This window comes from Anopheles funestus, chromosome 2RL (assembly GCF_943734845.2).
Source record: "Anopheles funestus chromosome 2RL, idAnoFuneDA-416_04, whole genome shotgun sequence".
Taxonomy (NCBI): domain Eukaryota; kingdom Metazoa; phylum Arthropoda; class Insecta; order Diptera; family Culicidae; genus Anopheles; species Anopheles funestus.
Genome location: NC_064598.1, coordinates 34943887 through 34968580, shown reverse-complemented (window position 1 = coordinate 34968580; position 24694 = coordinate 34943887). Strand labels below are relative to the sequence as shown.

At 43.7% G+C, this 24694-nt stretch overlaps 2 protein-coding genes across 11 annotated transcripts in view; one reads left to right on the top strand and one right to left on the bottom strand.

Moving 5' to 3' along the window:
• Nucleotides 1-24694, top strand: part of LOC125774671 (uncharacterized) — a 113445-nt gene that overhangs the window by 80448 nt on the left and 8303 nt on the right. For 7 of the 10 annotated variants that reach the window (XM_049444816.1, XM_049444821.1, XM_049444815.1 and 4 more), the window contains exons 7-8: nt 19157-19342; nt 19980-20150. In XM_049444816.1, the coding sequence (XP_049300773.1) occupies nt 19157-19342; nt 19980-20150 (357 nt within the window). Of the gene's footprint in view, nt 1-11375; nt 12604-16618; nt 17573-19156; nt 19343-19979; nt 20151-24694 lie in introns of all 10 variants that reach the window. The other 3 variants (XM_049444814.1, XM_049444813.1, XM_049444822.1) reach the window with 2 other exon arrangements.
• LOC125774709 (dynein axonemal assembly factor 4-like) lies at nt 20598-24682 on the bottom strand. The gene is made up of 2 exons (XM_049444881.1): nt 21168-24682; nt 20598-21021 (listed from the first exon to the last, which is right to left on the bottom strand). The coding sequence occupies exons 1-2, from the start codon at nt 22134-22136 to the stop codon at nt 20785-20787; spliced, it is 1206 nt and encodes a 401-aa protein (XP_049300838.1). The 5' UTR covers nt 22137-24682; the 3' UTR covers nt 20598-20784.

Below are 24694 nucleotides of genomic sequence, written 5' to 3'. Positions count from 1 at the left end.
CTCGCAGCACTACAGTTCCATCGTCCATCGTTAATGAAGCGTGTCGTAAAAGCACATTGGAAGGTTTTTTTTAAATAGGCGAAGACATTTCGTTGAAACTTTAGTGCGTTGGCAGGGGCGTTGGTTTTGTGGTTTTTGAATTCCCACACCTTGCTGTGCGTTGATTACCATATTTACGAAAGGTTGCGTAAGCTATTCTAATAATAAAGCCTACACCAAGTTGGATTTATTTCGTTTCCAACGCTTTTTGTGGAACGGCGCACGACGCCGTTCCTGTTGTTCCCCTTCTTGCAACATGAAAGAAGGCGCAGCCAAAGAACATAAACCTTCCACAGAAGAAGAAAAAAAGTACATCTAAATGACTTTGGCAGGTGTGAACAGAAGTTGCAAGGTAGTAAAAAATCGGAATTAATTAATAGATGCTCCAGAGGCTAACTTTGGCACACGGGCGTCATGGTTGCGGCACTGGAAAAGCTAAGCCGTAACGCACAATTGGGCCCGATGGCAGGCATGAAAATGACCCCCAAGAAAATAGGTTAGTGTGTGTGTGTTTGTTTGTGTGTGATAGGTGTTTTTCCGACCCGCACAAAACACCTTCTGGCATCAACGCTTGGTATGGTGCGGAAGGCAATAAAATTAAACTTTTCGCAATTAATTGCTTCACAGGCAGGCGCGGAAGGAAGTGGTCAGTGGGAAGCGATGGGTGTCTAGATTCTTCGTCCTTCGTCCGTACTTTGTTTATGGTTTCTCTATCCTTCGGGTCGGGTGCGGATGTATCTTTGCGATTTGTTTTATGACGTATCGGTAGGCTCAAAACCGAATGATTTAGACGGTATTTGAATGTGATGGAAAAATCCCGATCTACTACCATGTTTGTTTGCCGTGTGGAAAACCGTACCGAGAACCGAGAAAAGACAAACATATTAGACTGCATGCGTGACTGGTAAAGTTCTTCCCCACTACTCAAGTGTGTGTGCGCGCGAAAACTTTAACAATCAGCTCAAATCATCTCGAAAGTGTGGCCGGAAAATTCATTCCCATCATTCATTTCTGGTGAAATGCACGAGCAAAAAAGGTGTGTTGTCGGAAAAAAACAGAAGGCAAAATAACAACTTTTCCCACAATACGCTACCGGTAATAACACACGTCTGCGTTAATACGATCGTGCTCTAATCGTGGGGCTTAAGGATATACACAATCTTTCCCGTGAAAGTCCATCTCCCAGGCACGTGGTGCACGTCTCATTTCGACACTCGGTCCCACACACTCGGCAACTAGCGCCCGAAAGGTAGACTATCCGGAGCGCGCCCAATCCGACATAGAAATTGTACAGTATCGTCACAACTTAAGCTCTCCAAGGAATGTGAAGTGGAAGCGTACATCTATTTCGTGATCTAATCTCTATAGCTTATTCTGCGGAGTTTGAATCAATCCGCACTGTGTCGTATTGGGTGAATTTGTATCAGCTTTTCTTTTTAGCGTGAGATAAGATGTTGAAAAATATGTTTTGCAATTGTTTGTACACATTTTGAATGTTATAAAATACTTGTTTTGATCAACTGTTTGCTTCATATGGTAATAACTTCTTTGCAGAATTTACTGGCAAATGTGTAAGCAAGCAGAAGCTACTGTAAATGCTCAATAACAGATGTTTAGCGCGGTCATTCTGTAGCGAATACCATTAAAACCAGCTTGTACTGCTGCTGTCTTACAGCTCAACTGCCGACAGTAATGTAAAAAGTTGCTCTACGGAACTCAGCTAGACGGTGATTTATCAATAAATTTGATTGCATGCAGATTTTTACAATGAAACCAACAAAATTTCATTCCCTTGAAGTAACGTCAGGTGCCGCTGGAGGACGTTTTTGGGGTGGGGGTGGTGTAGTACATCCGGAATTGCCCAATCGTCTGCCATGATGCCTATGTAAGCCCATCAGTACGCTCTTACTGTTCGTAGAATGAAACTCGACAAAAGTTCAGTAACGATTGAATTTGCTTCGTGCTTCGAAAGAACGAAAGACGAGCCAAGCTAGAGCATTGGGCTAGAAAAAAAAACCAGCCGAAAATCGATGGGGATGATCTTTTCTCAATTACTCACTTGAGCGCAGTGCCTGACGAAGAGTGCCGTAACAGAACGTAAATCGTAAATCACTTTTGCGCAAATTTCATCTTGACTCACGAATCTGGGCCCACAGCAGGAGGGAAGTTATTTCGCTGTTGGCTGCTTTGCTTTTGAACGGAGCCTACGGAGACCAGCATATCTCAGCTCTCTCCACCTTCCAACTAACCCAAGATCCTCTAGAAATAGTATCATTGGTTCCGCTGTTTCCAATGACCATCGAGCACGAATCTTTCAGGTAGAAGTTAGCCAGAGAGAGCAAAAAAAAGGCTAGTGGCAATAAAGCTGGTGAATGCAAAATAATTACATCCAGCGTGTACCGTGCACCGAGGACGCCGTCCTCCTGGATGAGCTTTTGGAGAAGAATTTTCTTTCGCTAGCTAACGATCGAAGCCTTTTGGCACAATATTTCACTACGCGTAATATGCCGCCCATAAACGTTAATGTAAGACCTTTTCTTTCTCGCAACATGAAAAAATGGTAACGAATAATTAAGGAGAGTCCGAAGTACTTCCGGCCTTCTCGTTTCCGTTTGTGTTTCTACTTTTGCCGTCGTTGACGACCGGACCACCGGAAACGAAGAAAGCTCACGTCTCCTGAGCACGGTTTCTTCGCTGTTCGGTGCGCCCGAAAGGTAGACTAACCGCATAGCACCGTTGTAAAGGTGCCTAATCAATTTTTGCCAGGTGCCAAGCGCGCCTGTCAGCTGCTTAATTCTTGCATAAGCTTGTTTAAGCTTCGTTTCACCAAGTAGCGACCACCCTAGAGAGAGAGAGAGAAAGAGGGAGGAAGAGGAGAGAGAAAAAATAACAAAGATAGCTAGATAAACAGATAAAAGAAAGGTGCAAACAGCAAAAGGATAAATTGGAGCGGTGGAACACGAAGGGGGAGGGGACGATAATTAAATTTTCCACCGGACAAAGAAACAAAGTAAATCAAGACAATCGTGCACCGGGAAGTCCTCCAACCAGTTGGGTTAATAAAAATGATGTTTCTCTCTCTCCCCCTATTTTCGTTTAACCCATCCTTCACAGAAGGTGCTGCAACTGGCCCGGGCTTCGAGCGAGTGGCTCGTAAATTATCCCACAAACTCGCTACTCGAACAATCTCTGATCAAGGGTTTCGGGTTTGAAGATTCCGAAGGGGACTGATTTGCAGTAGTAAATTTTGCACTCAATAGCTTCAACGTAGTTAAAGGGTGTAACATTAGTGCAGGCTCGACGCCTCCGGTGTACTGTTCGCTCGAATCGGCTTCACTGGATGAGTGAATTTCTTTCGCTTGTGAAATCATTATCACCGCATCACCACCGTATCCGCTACTATTTGGGTGCGCTTGGTCGGACCAAAAGTTTTTCCTTCAATATGCAGATTGCTGCCCGATTACTTCCTTTCGACACTCTCGGATTAAATATTTCAATTTGAAGTAATTTTCCGTACTTCATTGCGGGATAAATTGCTGAGGAAAAGTTGGTCTTTGTGGCTTAATTTTGGGGCGGAACAGGACCGTTCTGCTTGTAGCCAATGTTGACTAACAATAGGGAGAAGGTGCGTTCACGCTGATAACGATGATTATCATGATAACGATGGAGTTTCGGTGCTTTGTCTGTACGTTGCCTTGGTACAGATCATCTTGTTCTGTTCTATTTTTCCTCCCGCGTAAACTGTGAAGCTCAAGAGAGATTTTTCCAAATGAAAATATCCTATCTGTATCTTACAGTGTGTACAGATTAGGTGTATTTTTTGAATGTAATACTCCGTTGTTGGGTTTCTATTAGCAGTCGCGCCACACCGTGTAAGGCCGTAATGCCTTTGCCGGTGGATGTAATCTGTCAGCCCTCTTCATTTGAGCCGACACCGAGGAAGGACAAAATGTGTCACTGATTAAAAAATACCGTTCCGCCACAAGGATTAAGTTCGCGGCAGGCTTCCACGTCGGGTTAAAGTACGATGAATGCTTTAAAATGAATGTGTGTGTGGTACGCTTGAATGGTGGAAACCGTCTTTGCGTTCCACAAGCGTTACTCTTTAAAGCTTGCTGTGCAAGTGGATGAAGTGAGTGAGGAAACATTTACTTAAGCTTTACCAGCAGGAAGAAGCCCACAGATTCCACCGAGCGAAAAGTCAAAAGATTAAGGATGTTTAATTGTTGGAAAACAAAATTACATCGAAACGTAAATATTTTACTTCATCTGTCAGATCCGGAGGAGGGACAAAACTTTTCCAATTCTGTAACCTCTCCGTGTACACTTGGTGCATGGTTTGGTAATGGTTGACTGACCTGAAGAACTTTCAGGATGAGGAAGAAAAAGAGAAAAATGCTTGGTTTTCGGGATGTTCACCCAATGCCGGGGACACAAAAGTGTGTGTCCCAGTTTCCGTGATAAGTTTTGCTTGGTACTTTGATATTAGTTTGACACAAATCGTCCTTCGGTATGGTTAAATGGTTGGAATAATAATTAATAATGTTAGCTCTTTTCCGCCTTTTAGTCGTTAGTGGCTTTTGCATCCTCGATCGCTTCAGTTTGAGGGCAACTAATTACGCCAACGGTCAAAGCTGCTGCTTGTGCGACTCGTTCAATTCAAGTCGTTCGTGCTTTCTTTCCACGCTCGACCGACCGAACTATTGGTTAGTAGCACCCTTGAGATAAACTCTTGATAGAATTGTTCGTGCAGTTTATTAGACGGTTGTGCACCGTCTACAAGCTTTCTTCTAATTGAGTGTCCTTTCTATGTTTGAAAATGGCATCTCGAGCAGCCGCGGGACACGACCTATCTTGAATCTTTGCATCCAGAAATAAGTCAGTTGGAGAACTTGAAACGGCAGACCACTTTTTTGTGCATAATATAAAGCTTTAGTTTCTTGTGTGCACAACTCCCGTAAGACATTCGAGTGATCATCATCAAAGAGAGTAGACGAATGAAACACTCCATTCCATTTACAAACCGAATGAGCGCTTTTCCAACGACTTTATTGAACGTGTGCATTAACGCATCTTAATCTTCTCTCCGCTACCACCTACGCCGAGCTGTCGCAGAAACGTTGTCTTGAAAGAAAAAACGAAACGACTTTCATGAAGTACATTGGTGCTCGATTTTCTTCCTCCAATGCCAATTAATCGCTAATTGTGATACGTCATCTCGACACGCTCCGGCAATGCTGCGGACCACTCGTTAGCTGCTAATTCGTAAAGGAAAGGCCAAGGCCGTAAGGCATTCCAAGAAAAAAGACACATCCCCGTCTCACACACACACGGGAGGGATGATTTTTTTTTGCACCCACACCTTTAGCTGATTTTTTCCCCCTTAAGGCGCAGGTAAGCGCACAAAAGAGTTCAACCACAACGCGCGGTGGTCGTCCAGTTCCGTTGTTTCGCAGATCAGTGATAAACCATCAAACTGTCTCGCTTGTGTGTGATGGTAGATGCCCGCCAAACGTCCACTCACCATGGCCTTTTACCACCATAGCCATTCTGATAAGGGTGTAGCATGCATCCCCTAGCCAGAGGTGGTTGTTACAAGCGGAATGACAAAATTAATTACCGATCGCGCGTACCCGTGTGATGGGTCACTTACAACGTTCGAATAAAAGTCGCCTCCGTGTAAGGGCATTTCGAGGATAAAGGGGGCAAGAATTGCTGCCCTCGGGGTGGCACCGACACTTAATTTATGGCTGGCAAATTAAATTAATAACTCCATTGTCTTTCGCAAAATTGTGAATGAGTGGAAGTCATTGTTAAAAACACTTCATTTTTGTCACGTTCGGTATTTGACGGTTCGGAATGGCGATGTGGTCCAAAAATAGATGGGTTTTTGTAAAGCACTCACATTGAAGTGCAAACTATTTGTGTGAGACTAATACGGAAAGCAGTAAAAAATGGTTCAATTGAATTTTTTTTGCTTTCAAATAATTCTAAAATGTTATTTTTTAAAGAAAGCAATATTTAGGCTTGTTATTTCGCCTTTAAATCAGCAAAGGAATTAATTATGGTAATAAACTTATATCCAGATTTGTTTGGAAACATATTTTAACAACCCAACCACATGGTGTTGTGGAAAAGGGACAGTGTAATAATTGCCCTTTCTAGTCTGTTCGTGTGCTTTACCGCCATCAATTTTACAAGCTGGTGCCGATTTAGCTGCCGAAACAGCAGGACGATTTTTCCACACGAACTACCCACCAACGGTTTGTGTATGTGTGTGTATGTTGGCAAATTTTACACTCGATTACCGTATGCGTGATAATGTTTGCACCATCGTACAAATAAGGTCCCCGTTTCACCTGTGCACTAAATATCTTGGTTTTATTTGCTAGCATATATTTTTTGGTTCATACCGAAGTGTCAAAATGCAAAAAAAAAACAAATACTAAGTGTGGCAGTTGTACCATGACGAAGTGGCAGCGTGTTCGTGATTTATCCCGCGCGCAAATGTCGCAAAAAGACATTTCGACCACCGTGGGAGTGTCCCGGTGGACCGTCAAAAGGATTTTGGATCGAGAAAAGAATGGACAACTATCCCCGAAGGTGGCCACAGGTCGTCCGAGGTCTGCTCGGGTTCCAAAGGTTATTGCTGCTATAAAAAGGAAGATTCGGGTAAATCCAGTTCGCTCAATAAGAAAAATGGCGAAGGAACATGGGATCAGTGACTTTACGGCACGGAAGATCGTAAAGGAAGATTGCGGGGCGAAATCGAGGGCACGGAAGAAGACTCACATAATTACTAACCGCATCCGGGAGCTGCGAGTCGAACGATGCAAGAAAATCTTGAACTTTCTGAAGCGAAAAAATCCGGTTATCTTGTTCACCGACGAGAGCATGTTTACCGTCGATCCGGTATCAAATTCTAGAACTGACCGATATATTAGTTCTCTTCCGGTAAAAGACGTGGCCGACAAGCATAAGAATGTGTATTTGACCAAACATCCTGCTAGCGTTATGGTCTTTGGAATGGTGGCTTCCGATGGCAAAAAAATTCCGATGGTTGCAGGAACATCTTCCGTTCTGGACGAAGGATATGTGGCCGCCATCCAGCCCAGATCTTAATCCGCTGGATTATTCTATATGGCGCTTTATGAAGGCCAAGGCCTGTTCTAAACGCCACTCCAGTACAGCAAGCCTCAGACAAACATTGACCCATACCTGGAGAGAAATGGATGGAGAGTACATTATAAGAACCTGCCGTGCATTCCGGAAGCGTGTGGAGGCCGTAATTGTAGCAAACGGAAACTCGATCGATGATTAACGTAGTTTGGGACCCTAAGAAACATTCTGCTTTTAAATTAAAAAAAAATCTTGAACATGAAAATGTTAACAACCTTTTTTATTTTGATGTTGCTCAATGGTGCAAACATTATCACGCATACGGTAGTTACGGAAGATAAAATATGGATGCTCGCATGATGGTACCATCATTACCACTGCCGGCATGCCAGACCATTCCTCTTCAACGGTTCTCTTCGATGGCGTAATTAAATAAATCAGACAACCGCTTATGTGTCCATGTGAGCTGAAGGGCTAAAGGAAGGAAGAAAGAAGGCTAGTGAGGACAGACAAGCGACACAATGACACGCACCGGATGCTACATCAGCAACATGCCCAATCTGTGTGTGTGTGTGTGTGTGTGCTTTGTATCCGCGTATGTGCTCGAACTTCGAACTTAACCTTGCCACGTGCAGTTGTTGCCAGGGCTGCTGCCGAATATTTCATGCGCAAAGTTTCCCGATAATTGATTGCGAAAGGATTGTAACGAGACCGGGCACTCCCCACGTATCACACACAGCAGCAACGGGGGGTGGTGGGTGAAGTTTTGCAAACTTTAATCCATGTTTGCGGTTCCAAGGTACTCGGAATCTCGGGGCTTTGAAGCCGGTGAAAAGAATAAACGCTGCCTGTGTTCAGAAAACCACAGTAAAATAAAAGTGAAAAAAGATGATCAATCTCGATCGGATGTTCGGTTGCTCTAGTGATAAGATTTAGTTCCGCGGTTTTGAGATTTATTGATTAAATTAGATAAATTCCATCTAAACAAGCGAAACTAACCGGTAAAGATTAACCGCGGGAAGAGAGTTTTAGCGCGGGATTATTATAGACCACGTGATCAGAGTTGAAGTGAAAAGTAGATAAAAGAAAGCTTAAGGGAGTTAAGAAAAACACAAAGTTTCTTGACTTACTCTACTCCCACTCAAAAAGAAATCGACTATACAAAGCAATAAATTACTAACCCATTTGTTTAACCAATCCACCCACAAATGAACGATTTACGAGTTCCAATTAGTAACCCGCATTCGGTCATGGTAAGTGGGTAGCCAGTGTACCAACGTACCTCCGACACACACACACACACACAAATTTAGCTGCCGGAAAAGCGTGAAAAATCCGATAGCAAAATTTACTTTTCCACTTTTCCCCGTTTAAAAACCCGAAATGAAGGTGCCCCAAAAATGGTATTTGCGGTATTGCATAACATTCAGGCGTAAATCACTTTCCGCTTGGCGGTCACGATGTGTACGAAATTTAAAATTATGTCTACCATTGCAACAACGAGAGGTTTTTAATATTTTTTTTTGTGGATGATGCGGTAAAAAGGACGATGTTTGGACGCGAAATAATGATACACAAAGAGAACGAGAGAGAACGAGTGCAAATTTACTTTCCTTTAGCTTTATCATCGTGACAGGATCGAGAGAAGCTCCCATGCCTAAAAAAAAAAGGAAACCAAAGTGTGGCGTGTGAAGTGAATACCCCGATCCGGTATGGAAGTTACGCGAGCTTTTAATAAGTCCCAATCCCTCCCCCCCAAACACGGTAGTTGCTGACGTCAACGTCATAAATAAATAAGCTAAGCAGCACAAGTTTTGGTTCGCGGTCGCGGCGTACTTAGGGGGAAGACTTCTTGCGTCAAGGGATCACATTTTTATCAGCGCTAAAATGTTGTCGCACAATGTTTGTCTTCTCTTCTCTTTTCTTTTTTTTTGGGTCCCATTTTTTGACCTTTTCTTTTTCCCTTCTTTTCCAATGGCAAAACCTGCAAGAAAGGACGCGTAATCGGCTAGAACTTCCATTAAAGTACCATGGTGTGTTACTATAATTTATAGATTAATTAAATAGCCTCATCTCTCTAAAGGTTTTCCCTCTAAAGGAGAAACCCATGTCTGGAGACACGTCTTGTGCACATGATTTTTACGCTCCCCCTGGGGTGGGAATTGTGGGACAGGGACTAAAACAGGAAAAGAACGTCCTTTTTTAATAAACAACTTGTGGACAACATTAAAAAAAACCCACGGCACCCAGGAAAGGGAACACCGCCATGAATGGTCCCAATAGAAGCTTCTACAGAAATCTTCCACAACAATAATGTGTCGCTTTGCGTCATCACCGCCATGTTAGTAGACTTCAACGGAGGTACGGTTGGAGGTTTTTTTTTAACAATGTCAGATCATTCCATTCCCCATCACCAATCATCCTCTTGGGGTTGCTTTGCTCGTGCAGGAAATCTTCACCGGATGCGTTAGTTTATGGATTCCGGGGGACTCGTTCCGTGTTTACGATCCAAATCTTGCGAGTGTTAGTGGTTAAGCGATTATGCTCTTCCTTAGCCGCGTCTTCAAAGTGCTCCCAATATACATGTGGCGTGTGTGTCGCAGGTCCTCAGACTCGGACACGCTGCTCCAGCCTTTTAAAAATGTCACCACGTCTGCAAAGGTGACGAAATATGTTGGTGCGCTTATTTTGGTTCGCTCGTTCAGTAAATCCCAGTTCCATTTAACATTGCCTTCCGTTGCGTGACGCGTGCGTTTGATCAGAATGGATGGTTGAACCCTCCCCCCGGGGGAGCCTTTTAACCTGCTCGATTGCTCGGCTGGCTTGTGGGAGAGTGTTGAGACAAACTTTAGCACGCTGAAACTTCCCAGAGGACGACGCACGATTACACTTCCCCACAGAATGCGTCAGGGAGCAGAATAGGAACAATTCTGCTTTTTTTTAAAGAAAAAAATGGAATCCGTTACGGGGGGGGGGTGAAGTTCGGGAAAATGCAGCTAAAAAATGTGTTTTTCCCTTCCATTTTGTATGGTTATGTGTTCCGTGACACCGTTAAGTGATTGAACGCGCACACGCCAAAGTTGTTTACTGCCAAAGTGATAAAATTTGTTGCAAAAGTATCATTTTATTGAACTTTTCGTTTTCGCTTTTCAGCATTACAGCAGGTGTGCCAAGTGAAGGTTAAGGGACACAACCTTAAGTCCTAAATGCTTCTAGTGACACTTTGTCTAAACAATCATCGGCATTTCCCGATCATAAAACAATCTTAAAACCCAAAAAGTTTTGCTGATGTTTCGTACGCGAAAATTATTCATTTTTTTCCGTTAACTTTTCATCTGCATTTATGCTCAAGTTCACACTAAGAGGATTACATGTGGCGTACGTTACGTTTGCGCTGAATAGACAGCGTTACGTCCTAAGGCTTTGGGAGGATCCTTCTTCATCCCGTTATCCTGCCCGATCTCCATCACACGAAAGCTCGTTATGTCTTCGATGGCGCTCGTGTGTGTGTGAGAAATGTTCAGGTTTTCCCCCGCCCGAGATGCCTCCATTAGCGCAGCAACAGACACGCGGGTTCTGGTTCTGAACGGTTTGAGCAGTTTCAATGAAAATTACTTACGAAACGTCACGCGAGAAATGTATCCCGACACCGGCAAAAGTTGTTCCGCAGCGCGCAGAAGCGATTAGCCATTATCCTTTTTGCGCTTATAAGAAAGTTTCGCCCGTTTAATGTATGGGGGGCCCATTCGCTTGCAACAGCTTTTCATGCTGCAATAAAGTTCCCACAGCATTGGAGATCGATTTCGATTAAACATTCGATTGGAGGAAAAAATTCACAAAACACCATCAGTAATCGAAAAGTGGGATATTGAATTGAAGTTTATTTTCCATGGAATGGGGCGAGTGATAGTTATAATTAAAATATTTTTACTAAAAGAAATCAGCAAACAAACTGCAGGAAAAATGAAAATTTATTTCAACTAGACAAGATGCACTTAAACAAAAATGAGACAAAAAATCGGCTGGCTTATTTTTTTTTGTTCATCTCATCCAACCTTTCAAACGATTCAACTTCACCAAAGTTCCATCGCTTTCTCGTGTTCTCTCCATTCCGTTTTAAATTGCTCACGATTGCTGGTGTCCAATGCAGTCAGAAACGATTTCCCGTGATATGGCAATCGTTTTTTTCTGTTTTGTAATCCTTCATCATATTACAGCCATTCCGATCCAGCAATTGAATCGCAGAGAGAACTTGCAACCAACAAAAAGAAAGAAAGATGGATAACATACGTAGTGCAAACAGTGAAACAAGCGTTCGGCACGTTTTGGATTGTGAAGCTTTTGACAGCAGTGAAACCAAAAATACATCGTTCTACCGGAACACGAGCAACACACGTAATGGACTAACAGCCGATGGATGTTACTTCAATGCCGTGTTTAACGATAGCAGTGAAACGTTTGTGGATGAGCAGGATACCGTTGCAGCACGCAGCGTAACAACAGGTCGCGATTCTGTTGCCGTCAACAATCCATCAACAGCGGTACGGTTGACAGTGCCATCATCACCGTCGGTCGCGACGGATGGATCACAACCCTTCCGTCGAAGCCACTCGATGCGATCGTCCTTTAACTCGTTGCGTAGTTTGCGTACGAAGCTAAAGCACAACACATCCTCTAACGGGAGTGGCGTGGTTGGTGGATCCAGTGGCCGTACGGCCTACTGTCATCTACCAACCGTCGGTGACCTGGCCAGATCTCCATCAGCATGCATTACAAAGCGATCCGGCGGCAGTCGTAACAGCTCGAGCTTACACTTTACACGATCTACCGGCGATGATATGCGGCGCAGCTTACGACACAAGCTGCACAAGCTTAAAATTACCTACAACGAGTTGCGCCGTCTACAGACCAAAGTGTTGCAGGATAAACGGACCCTGGACGAAGTGTGCGATGGTACGGAACTGCCGGAAAACATCCCTCCCAAAGCTGCCGCTCTGCTTATGGAAGGATTTTCTCGAACGAACAGTGTTCAAAGTTCATTGAAAGTTCACCGACGGCCACCAGAAGCTGTTGGTACTTCCCTTCCCGTGAAGCGTTCCAGCTCGGTACGCGTTAAAGAAACGAAGACAACCTTCCCTTTGGTAAATACTGACCAGCGGGAAGAAACGTCGACTATGACGGAACAGTGTGCGAACTTAAAAGTGGTTCGAAAGCAACAAAACCCAGAACATTCGTCCCACTTGACAGTAATCGGTGGGAAAGCTTCCGAATCGTCGGTGCCAAAGAAGGAAAGCGTGACGTCCGGGGTGGAAATGCCAAACCGACCGGTTGACCAGCAATCGGCTACATCTCCTGGACATTCGCATCATCAGCAGCAACCGACACTTACCGTCACGAGGACAGCCACCATAAGGAAAGGATCAGTGTGGGCGAACAATACAACCAGTAAGATTTCGAAAAGAGCGTTATCACAGAGATTGCCTCCCCTGCCGGTGGGTGGAAGAAGGGTTTTTAGGGAATCGGTTGGAAAAGTTTTCCCTGCTGCTCAGCAGTGGCATTGTTTTCGGGCGTGGGATTTGGGTGCAAACAACTATTCAAACTTTATCCGCGCACAAAAGAAGAAGGCTAAAGTTGCACACTCAGCAGTCCAAATTGCATCCTTGCCATTCGATTCTTTGGCATCCTTTGACGCAGAAGAGTTTTCAAAAGAGGGCTTCTTTCGTATGTGTAAGATCTTGGTTGGAAAAAAGGACTTGTTACAGGGCTTGTGTGCTTCCTACTATTTTCAATTTTAAACGTGTCATTTGCATTTCATAACCACTGCCACTTCAAAGTAAACTTTTGCACCGTGTGATTTATTGTAACGCCGTTACATGATTGTACTGCGTTATATTTCTTCCCTCCAATAACCTGTCCAGTCATAAAGCACCCCAGAACTGATGTAGAATGTATCGAATGAAAACAATTTGCCACCTACTCGTTAGCACTAATCGAATCTTCTGTCTGTCGAAGCTGATTATAAACTAACACGAGTTATCGATATAATAACAAAACACCATAACGCGCCTGCATAACCGAACTTCGTAGTACAATAACTATTTGTCCGCTTGTGGACGTTCGGACCCAAGGTCGCAATGTGTCGCACAGTTCAGCTGCAATGTTGGAGAAATGTTTCCACATGGCGCCGTCTAGTGTTACAGCTTCCTTTCGACACCGTACACCAGTATACCCGGCTTGGGACGGAAATTGCAAGCCGAAAAGGAAGGAAGAAAACGTACTTCAACGCTCAAGAATGCGACGAAAAATGATGATGCAACGTGAGTGGTAAAATGCTGTGCCACATTGCAACTGGTCCCGGGTAGTCGTTCGGGAAGTTGTGCCTCGGTCTGATATCTTTTTCCCCCTTGCCACCGGACAGAGCCTGTGGGTGTTGTCTTAAACAAATAAAGCACGTCAATGGGGGTTTCTATTTTTAGTGTTGGAAAATGTTTTCTCTTCCGGTACTGCTGGGCCGTGGAGGTACCACAGCGTCATTGGGTCATCGTGATGGCTGGTTGCTTTTTTTTTGTACACCAGAAGGTTCTCTTTAATAAGATCCTTCATTCATACCATTTTTTTTTATTTCAAAAAATTTGATTTAATCAAAAGCAAAAAACTTAAGTAAAGTGTAACGGTAACTACCGTTACCTACTTATTAGCGGCAGCTGGTTCAGTTGTGATACCATTCTTTTATTTGCTGCATTTTCTTTTGCCTTCTCAACCTTCTTTAAGTGGTTGATTTAATTACGCCGAGGGGGAGCAAAAAAAACTTATCGATAGAAATATTGACAGTTCCTAATTGAATTGCCGACGAGTGGCGAATGCTAATGAACTCGTTATGAATCGGTTTGAAGTACACTTTTGCCAGAATTTTCAAGCAAGAAATACTTACATTTTGTGAACGATTTACGAGGCAATTTAAAACGATTTCTCCTGTGATAAAAATGGCATAAGAATTTTAAGGTTTTTTTCCTAAGTACTTAGGTATACTAATTGCGCCTGAAAGTATGCAACTTTTTAACAAAATCTCGATTTCTGGAGTTAAATTTTCAAACAAGGTGCCAAACGTTAAATTGCGCTTTTGAACAAAACATAATAAATATTTCCAATAAATTTTCAAACACTAATATCTTAACACCGTAAGAAAGAGAATAACCATCCCCCCTCGCAAGCGTACATTTTAATCCAAAACCGTGTAATATTCTGCAATTTTTTCACCACTAAGCCGCTTTGAGTTTTCCGGGCCACGTTCAACTGCTGGCCCTGGACTGTTGGAGTGTTTTTTCGTGCACAGAGCTTTTGGATTGGATCAACAGCTGATGAAAGAGACGGAATCCCATCCATCGTCAGCTGTCGATTTGTCTCTTCGTGTGGCACATTTTTTCTCCCCCTGCTGTCTTTCAGTCGCTGTTTCTAACTTTTCCTTATCACTGACGATGGTGAAAAGGAGCATGGAGGCGGTTCGCCGAATGGTAAAACGCGGTTAAAAGGATGCAATTTATGGTACGATCGTTCCGTTCCGCCACCCTTCCGACCAGATAGTGAATGAAATGTGAGGAGAGAGAGAGAAAAAATTCAGCATCCTTCTTCTGCTTTCGACTCGATGCTTCGAAAAGATGTTGCCACCTCTTCGATTCATCAAGCTGACTATTTTTTCCTTTGCTTTCGTTGGCAAAGTGCAAAGGAAAATAAAACAAAAAACCCCCGTAGAAACCTTGCGCTTTCTCAGGCAACAACCGAAGGGAAAATCCACCCTTTGCCGAAATGGTGGGACAGCGTGATGCGATAAAAATAGTAACATTCAAACCGGTTCTGCCGTTGGTGGTTCACTTTTTTTCTGTATGTGCCATCCTTGTGCCACGAAGACACAAGCCGGTGAAAAACCTCTTGGCCACTTTCAGGCTTTTGAAACGCGTTAGCGGTGCGGCAAAATGGAGAGTTTTGGGGATGGGAAAAACGAACGCCAGAGAAGACACCCTGCCATACCATGGTACACCGCTTTTCTAAGGTGTTTTGTTTCAATCTCCTTTTTTGCACCTTTTTTACTCCCCACTGCACTTCTCGAAAGCATCCTTTCTTTTTGCTATCCATACTCGAGACACAAGCTCGTTGCAAAAGGACTGACGCGAGGTTCAAGCAGTATCCTTATCAAAAAAAAAAAAAAACCGAAAGAAAGGGAGGAAAGGGAGTCACATGGACTGGTACGGATGGTGGTTATTCCATTAGCACAGCAAAGCAAGCCCCAGCCAAGGAAGCGAAATGGTTCCAAACCTACAGGCGAAAGGATTGTTTCTTCTATCAACATGAAGGTTTCTGGCGAAATGTAGAGACAGATAGAGGGCACGCTTTAAAAATATTAAATTTCCTTCGTACGTAAGGAATGAGTTACAAACCAACCAACCACCATTACCACGGCACGTTCGCACGACCGACGGAGGATCGGTCTGGTGCAGGTTAGCAGGAATCGAGCTAAAGAAACCTACGGCATCCAGTTCGCTAATGAATGACGATACATTAAGCTCCTTTTTGCTTGATGAAAGCCGTTCCGCAACACATCAACGAGTCGTAGCATGCGAAGGTGATGATGGTAAGCTGCATCAAGTGCATCCATCTGGATGCATCTTCACTGTGACGAAAGGTAGAACTGCACAGCCTGTCCGAACAATAAATGCTTCAGATTAACACCATTCAAACCGGGCGTGTCGTTCTGTCTTTGCACCAAGGACCCCGCAGTCTTTGCACAGTCCTTGCAACCCAGACCAAGGTTGTGTGTCTTTGGACGGAATGGAAAGATCACGTCTTGCGACGGGACCGGATCAACTGGTCCATTCATTAGGCGTTGTTCAAGATGTTTGTAAAACTGGAGAAAAGCATTGCGTTGCTTGTGTGCGCATTAAACGATTCACCTATTTTGATACGCTTCCCGGTATCACGGTGGAAGGGAAGCAGCTACGTGGGACATCCTTAAAAATAAATTGCGAGCAATCTACAACTATTGCAACTGCAACGTTTTGCTAGCAATACGTGTCCTAGGCAGAAGCATTTTGATGTTTACAGCACAGGAGCTACCTACATTTGATTGTAATTTATTTTTTTCTGTGAAGAGTACAGTGTCTCAGGGCACGTCTCATCTGGGACATTTTCTGGTCGAAAATTGAGTTTTATCATACGCAATTAATATGTCTATGAAGTGGAAAAGTATCTCTAATTTGGTTTGTTAAAGTTTTACTCTGTTTTTATTTATTTCATTTTTGTTGTTCTCATTTCCACGGTTAATTATATCTTCTTTTTCCCAAATTAAATAATTTCGTTATTTTGTTTATATTCTATTGTTTTGTGATTTGGTTTTACGTTTATTACATATTTTGTTTTTTTTCTGTTTTCTTTCTCGTTTTTCTTCATTTTATTTTCTGGAACTTAGAAATCAGTCTTCCGGAGCTGGTCACCCGGTCACTGTCAAACCTTGAGCTGCCAAGTTGTCGTGTGCCGTGTCCCAGCATTATACCAAGACCGGCAGACCAGCCATCAACATCATCCGGACACAAATCGGCCGCCAGTTCCAGCTGTTCGCTGTCCACGATCGAAACGCAAACGGGTAACACATCGGTTCAATCTCTACCCATCACAATCGCAACCACTACCAGCACGGTTTCGTTGACGTACGAAGATGAACTATCCCGGAGTCCGGGCCGTAGGAAACCCAAAAACTCTCCGCTCGGTTCGCTGCTGGCTGCAGTCACCTCGCCCGTACTGAATCGGATCTCGAGCGCCAGCTCGCCCAATCTTTCCAGCTGCTCCTCGTCCGCATCCGGCAACCGTATGGAGTATCTGCTTCCTCACCAGCAGCATCCACCCGGTGCTGGTGCTGGTTCAGCCGCTTCACAGCAATCGGTAATCCTACCAAAGCACCGGCAACACTCGCCGAAAATTATAAAGAAAACCCGTCACCTTTCGACCAGTTCCGTTGAGGAGACGGATACGGGTGATCACCCGAAGAGTGGCAAGAGCCGTCACTCGGCTAACGTCAATGCGGAAGCGGAACGTAACGCACGCAATGCGCAACACTTGCTGCTACGGTCGAATCGGCTTACCGTAAGCGATAATCATAATTTAAGTAACAGTGGTGGAAACAATGGCACCACAATCACCACGTACAGCACGACCAACTCGGTCGATGTTTTGGCAGTGCACAATGCTAAAAGTGTGTCCCCATTGCCATCGTACCAGCAACAGCAACAGCACCAGCATCAGCAGCAGCAATCAGTGGCAGCACCACCGTCTTACTGGAAGCAAAAGAAACTTCCGACCAAGAAGCAGCACAAGCAGCTCCAGGCACAGCTAGACAAGCTGACCCAAATTAACATTCATCTACACGGTAGGAACTACTTGTGGGCATTTGTATGATTAAAACAAGCAACAACAACTAAAAAAGGACGAAAAGGCATACCTCCTTCTGTTTGTTTGCGTTTTGTGAAGAATATTAAACGTGTCCCGGACGTACAGGAAATGCATAGTTTGCGTGCCGGCATATTGCGTTCATAATTCAGTTCCATTGGTACATGATGATGATGTTATCAAACTGTTGTTTCGTGTTTCCCTATTCGGAAGCCCCACTGTTTGTCGTAACAATTAGGTGGTATTGTATCAATATTTTGAAAGCTTTGGCACGTGTTACCATTGCGGGAAATTCAATTAAACTCCTATCAAGCAACATATTCGTTGTGAGTTTTTCCCCTTCTTTTAAAGCGTATTAATTGTCTAAAGTGAAACTAGTTTATTTTGATCCATTTTTTTTATAAATTAAACTAACAAATCTAACTATTTGTAGCAAAACAAAGAAAAAAAGAAGCATCATCTCAGTAGATAAATACAAATGATCGAAAGCTCAATCACTCATTAATACGCCAATATTACAGTGAAAGATCCTCCCATACACAGTCAATCCATCATAAATCGGCTCAATTAAACAACGCCCACCCAACCAGAAGTGATAAAACGCGTTTAAATCGCATTCATTCATTAAACCAAACCGAACAGCACGTGCCATCGAGTGTATCAATATGCGTAAGGTTCATCACTTATGCATGCGCAATTATCGCGATTGCGATTGCGGGTAATGGAGAAGGGCCTGGGGCAACATGGCGTGGCGTTTCAGTTTGCATAAATCATTGTTCCACTGTCTAGTGAAATCTCGCAATGCCGGACAGATGGTGATGGAAAACAAATGGGAAGCAGCCGACGTATTAGACATCAGCAGGGCCCGGTCATTCGTTGCCGCGTTTCCCCTCGAGGTTTTTAGGATATAAATATGTTTTCCAAGTACAAAACATCCCGTTTTTGCTTTGCCGAAAGGGATACCTTTAGCCACAAAATTGGATGTTACACGGGGGAACCCTATAATGGTGTGTAGTTTAAGCACTTTACCGATCATTGATTTACGCAATGTTGCGGTTAACCTTCGCGGATTTAAATTAATGCATTGTACTTTAATTGTTCTAAGTGCTGGACAATGAAATGTTTGTACTTGATGGTGAAAGTAGTCCGACATAATGAAACGTGTTATGGCAATATGCGGGCGATTGTATTGCTGCGCAATTAAAAGCACAATTACCTATTATTCGATAATTTACATGATGTAACTAATTTGCTTTGAAATTGCAATTTAATGCGTACACACAAAAGAGCTGTTACATGCATAATGGACCCTTTCATCTCCTGGTTTATTATACCGATGTTGAATAATACATGAGTAAATTAAATTTAGAAACAAATTAACTGGATTGTGTTGTACAATCCTTTTAAAAGTGATGCATTTGGAAGTAAGGAATTTAAATTTATTTCTATAAATTACGATTAAAACGGACCAGTAACATAAAACATTCTAACAAATACTCTAACCAGCAAGATAAGTGAAAAACCATCTGTTTTAATGTATACTTTTTCTACCCACACTTTGCAGCACTGTTCTCAGCCGTCGAACATGGTCACCTGGAAAAAGCACGCACCATCCTGGAAAGCACGGACGTGGACGTTAACAGCCTGAACAGCGACGGTCTGACACCGCTGGACGTGGCCGTGCTCAGCAATAATCGTTCGATGACTAAAATGTTGCTACAGCAGGGCGCCGTCGAGAATGCACATTCTGGTAGGCAATTCCGTAAAGTAACTGACTATCTTTACTTTAGTTCTGTTTTCACCCCCTTCTTTTGGAGTTAGTGTAAACTCTCAATACAGCGATGGTACTTACCACACTAAGAGGACGACCTTCAAGACAGAATGATTTTTTATATCGTGTTTTTAGTTTATTTATTTTTAGTACTTAAGTAGTTCCTCCACCCTGTACGATGACGCATGCTGGAACGTTATTGTGGCCATCGAGACGTTAATGTTTAGAGAAGCGCCAGTTTGACACTTGGGAGGAAACTTGACTTTTAATTATGCTTTGTAATTAAAACCTATGTCCCCAAGACGCGTTTGGCTAGCAAAACATCAGGACAATATTGTACGACACCCTTCCAACACACAACGACAACTCCCGTTTCCCATCCAACAGCTTAGACACGCATACATAACAGGGACTAAAAATAGCTAATCCATCTTTTGCCGTTTGTGTACCAAAGACACATGTTGCTTGGACGGCGAAGGGGGAGAAAAGACATATTTTTTTCCTTCGATTGTCCTCACACGCTCGCTACCATCAGTTAAAAAAGATAACTACCACCACCACATCCCCCAAAGCGATGGCCATTTGCTAACGAAAACATCCTGTCTCTTCCAATTAGTGCACGCGGCCAACAGCAACATGGGACTGCATCTGAACAATCTGCTTTGCGATGCCGAAGCGACCATACACGAGCTGGGGAACTTCGACGGCAATCAGCCGGGCATGACCAGCAACGAACGGACCGGATCCGGCGCCAATGCCGGCAAAACTTCCTTCTCAAACATCATCGGTAAGTGTCCGGAATGAGAATGCAGAAAGAAAGATAATCTACTAGTATTAGGTAGTGCACAGCCGAGAGAAGAGAGCATTCGGAAGAAAAAACACATTCGGCGACGGATGCCAGGGACTGACCGGAGCGTTTGATGTTCATTATGTGGTTCATTGCGCTTACAGATTCAACGCAATGTCAAACCGAACTTAACCTTTGCGGTTTGATAAGATGATGATGGCGGCAGCCATGTTGTCCTTTTTTGTAGTAATACGATAAGCATTAAGTGCGTAGTGAAACGTTTAGTGAATTTATGGCACACTACCGAAAATTGGATCTTTCTTTCTCTCTAGCGTAAAGTTAAGAATCGTGACTGGCGCTTGGGTATTTTTAAGAGACTATGTAATTTAAACGGGACGTTACAATTAAAAACAGAACCAGAAGAGACACAGTTCTTTGAAGATAAGGTTTAAGATCAACCATTTTGGGGTAGCGCATGGTTGCTTTGAAATTTGATACTGTTTTTATTCGCGTGTTTACTTCTCCTTAACGAAACACTCTTTCTACCGTGGAAGATGAGATCTACTCATTATAAAAGTCCACCCAAAACGGACTGTCCGTATAACTCTGCTCTCTATTTACTCTACCATTCTGCTCATTCGTCCGATTCTGACTGTTCGTCCATGCATCGCCGCAAACGGTTCACCTCGGCCCGCAGACTTTCCTCCTCCGGATCGAGACGGCTGGCGGCCACCATTTCATCGTATCCTTGCTGCAGAAATCCCAACTTCACGAGTGCCGCTGCTCGTCGCGCTAGGCATGCTACCCGGGCCTTCCGATTCGCTTCGACCGCTGGTTGCAAAAGTTCCAATGCTGCCGAACAATCTTCTGCCTATGTATGGGCGCACCGACCCCGGGAAAGAAAAGAAAAATCGTTAGCCAAAAGAAAAATCCGTCTTTTTGAAAGTTTATGCCCTATCGTTGATTCGCCCCTCTTCCCCAACGGGGTAGGGTTATTGGGAAAATCCGGACACGTACACAGCGTTGATAATTCTCGAGCGCCAAGTGTGCAGCGGACCGGTTTAGGAACAGTGCATAGTAATCCTTCGTAAGCCGTATACCGGCACTGTACGCTGAAATGGCGGCAAGAAAGTTTTTCTGCTGGAAAAACGTATCGCCCCGCTGCTTGAGCCACTCGGGATTTCGTTCGTCTGGTCGCAGATCATCGTCGGCGAAGCCTACGGCACGGCGGGCGGCGGCCTGCTTAAGCGTCCATTCCTGTTCGGTTTGTTCCATTGATTCCCGCTTCGGGGTAACGAACGTTCGCTCGCTGAACGTTACCTCCAGCGTGCCGGAACGGCGCACAGCCGGCGGTGGTTGTGATGGATCGGGGACACAAAGTCCGGACGCGACCGCTCGATTACTGGACGAACTTTTCCGACTGGTCGGTTGCTGTTTTGCAGGATCTGGACGGTACTCCTTTACCATTGCCAGCTCCATACGCTTCAGTTCGCGTTGCTTTGACTCTTCCAGCAGCGTATCGATAGCGGACCGATCGTTTCGTTCCCGTTCGATCTGGCGATGTATTTCGTCTTTCTTCTTCCGATCCTTCTCGGCTGCACGTTGCTTTGACCGTTCCTCCAAGTGCTTTTGGTGCTGCGCTAGATAATGTTCCTTGAGAACTGTCCTTTCCGCCCGCGGTACAACCAGCTCGACCACATCCCAACGTACCGTTGGGTTCTGTTTGACCAGCTCAAATATTACCTCATTCTCCAGTATGCTACAGTGGCTCGCATCCGGATCGATTGGATGGCACAGAAACAATTCCCAGTAGTGTGGGGCACGCGAAACTTTCAGGAACTGTTCCGTTGTGAAGATGTCATCCGGTTGAAAACGATTTCCGGGAAACGGCACGCGTAATAGAATGTCGTACGATTCACCGTGCTGAGGGTTTTCCGAGCTGCTGAATCTCTGCTCCCAGGTGTAATTTTTCGGTATCAGTGGCATGATGGTTTCTGGTAGCTTTCTGGCGAACCGAACCTGATGCCTTAACAATGTCGAACTTACGATGGCACTGCCATCATCAACAATGCAGTGCTAGTTGCTAGGGCAACACAACGAACGAGTTGATTATTTCTTTTTTGTCGTCATATCAAAAACGTTCCCTTGCGCAACGTTAAAACAACTAGCGACCTCTAGGTGTGAGGGGAAAAACACATTTGAAATCATTGGAAATTCTTCCAGTTTTAACCAAGGAATATAAGAAGATTGTTATTAATTGTTCCTTTTTTTCTGTACAATAATGGTGATGTAATCGCTACGTTGGGAAATAGAGTAAAAGTCCTATAGGGCTGTTTTGACGAAGAAGTTATTTAAAATTCCTAAACTGTCCTGCGCAGGGAAGAAGTTTCGTTTTCCAAAAATGAAATTACTTCGCTGGAACGGATGTTTCGTTAGAAGTTACAACGTTAAAAGCAACCTAAACACGGCGTGCAGATTTGTTTTACCAAATCATCCTGACACTGGGGCCAACCGAAAAACTGTCCGGGGAATTTCAGCCTGTAGTAGTAGTAGCAGTACCACACCAAATTAACACGGAGCCCCTTGTGCTACACACGTCACCTGCTCGTTGTTTAGTGGTTTTCGTTGCTTGCCAGTACGTTCGTTTAAAAGATTTTTCACCGCACCAACTGGACACCGCAACAAACGTGTAATTTTACGTTCTTCTCCTTTAAAGCATTTACAAACTTTCACAAATTTTGACTGTGAACTTGGGGGAGGATAGTAGCAGCAAAAAAAAAACTCCCTCTCGCCCTGAAGTTAAATGTAATGAACTAAATAAGTTGTGCCGCCACCCACAACAGGGACTTGCCGTCCGGTGCTCAGCGTCCTGGAACGATGAGCAGTATAGTTTGGGAAGAACTTTGCAATTGCAATTCAACGGAGGGTTTACATTTAAAGTTAAAAATGGACCATCTTTTGGATGGAGGAGGGAAGGATAAAAGTTTTGGTGCAAAAGTGTGGCCCCAAACAACAGACCTGTGTTTGGGGGACTGACTTTTCGAGTGCTGTTTTAATTTGGCCGGTTATAATGCTCTTTTGTTGTTTTGAGATTGAGTTGAAAGTTTCATAAATTGTACCATCAGTCTCGGCACCCTCTAGTGTGCCACCCGCCCAGTGTGATGTGTTCCTGGTGGATGTGGTTGTGTTTCTGGTTCTGGTTGATGTATTACATTGCATATCATGTTAAATTTTTTTTTCCTGCAATACAGAGCGCGCACATAAGATAGGTTGATATTATTTGTCACGTTGCAGTAATATTCCGACAATGGGAGCGGTAAGCAATCACTCCGAACTGGTCATGTGATGTGCAATTTGACACCTAATAGAATATCAAACCAAAATGGGCGTCGTATGATCACATAACAGCAATAAAAAAGACATAATCAATACAGACCTCCACGCTGAAGCGACTTTAATAATGTTCCACTTGTCACGTGAGCTCACGTACGGCAGAAAGAGAGCGTCCTTGACAAAGTTTTTATGTTATTGGATTGTTCGTATATAGAAGTGGCTTCACAATTGCATTAGAGTGTTTCCGGAATGCACTCCAGCGTGACTAGCACGAGATCCGTCAATACTTTTCATGCACATCATATCGATGTAAAAAATGGCCAAACTCTAACAATGAATCAAATGATCACTTTGATAGTATAAAATTATTTTTCATCTATCCTACCTTTATCTAAAATCTCCTTCACTCACTCTTTTCAATGATTCAAAGTAAAAAAAAATAAAACCAATCATTCAACACATCTATTTTGTTGAGGTATCGAATGAAAATAGTTTTTCCTTCTTATCTACCACAAACGATTGCATCGCTTTTGCAAAGAAATCTTTCGCGCAAAAATCTTGTCTGCCCCACGCGAAAGATTTTATTGCATAAAATATGCATCAAGTATATCAGTTCCACTGCGCTGCTGTCTGTGGTTCGATTTGCCTGGCTCCCTTGTCCCGTTCACCTACTTTGGCAAATGCCATTTTGCGTTGTTCCTTTTAAATGTGCGAATAATCACATTACAGTGGGTAAATCTATTCCACAACCGTTCCGTGTTTGCCAGCAACTATTGTATGCATAGGTCCATCCGTCCTCCCCGAGCGAGAAGAAGCAAAGGATTCATCGGTAAACGGAGTAATTCAATGCGCCCCGATGTATGCACTGTTGGATCGGTTCCGTTTCGAAACCGAAGCATGTTCCGTGATTAAAAATCTCTTTTGCAGTCTCTGCCTTAGTGGGATGGATAAGGAGAAGCTTGTTGGCCAAAGCGATGGGAAATGAAATCTTCAAAAGCGTGGTGCAATTGGTTCCGTTTTCACCCAGGAGAAGCATTCCTAATGGGGTTATTGTCGGAAGAGAAACCCGATACGTTTCAAATGCTTTTCAATGTCAACTGTATTGGAGAAAGACATTTTCACGGTGTTACAAAACTTTATCCTTGACAAGTGTTCGGCTTATTGAAGTAGTAATTTCGTTACAATGCGTTTTTACTATTACCAATTAATTT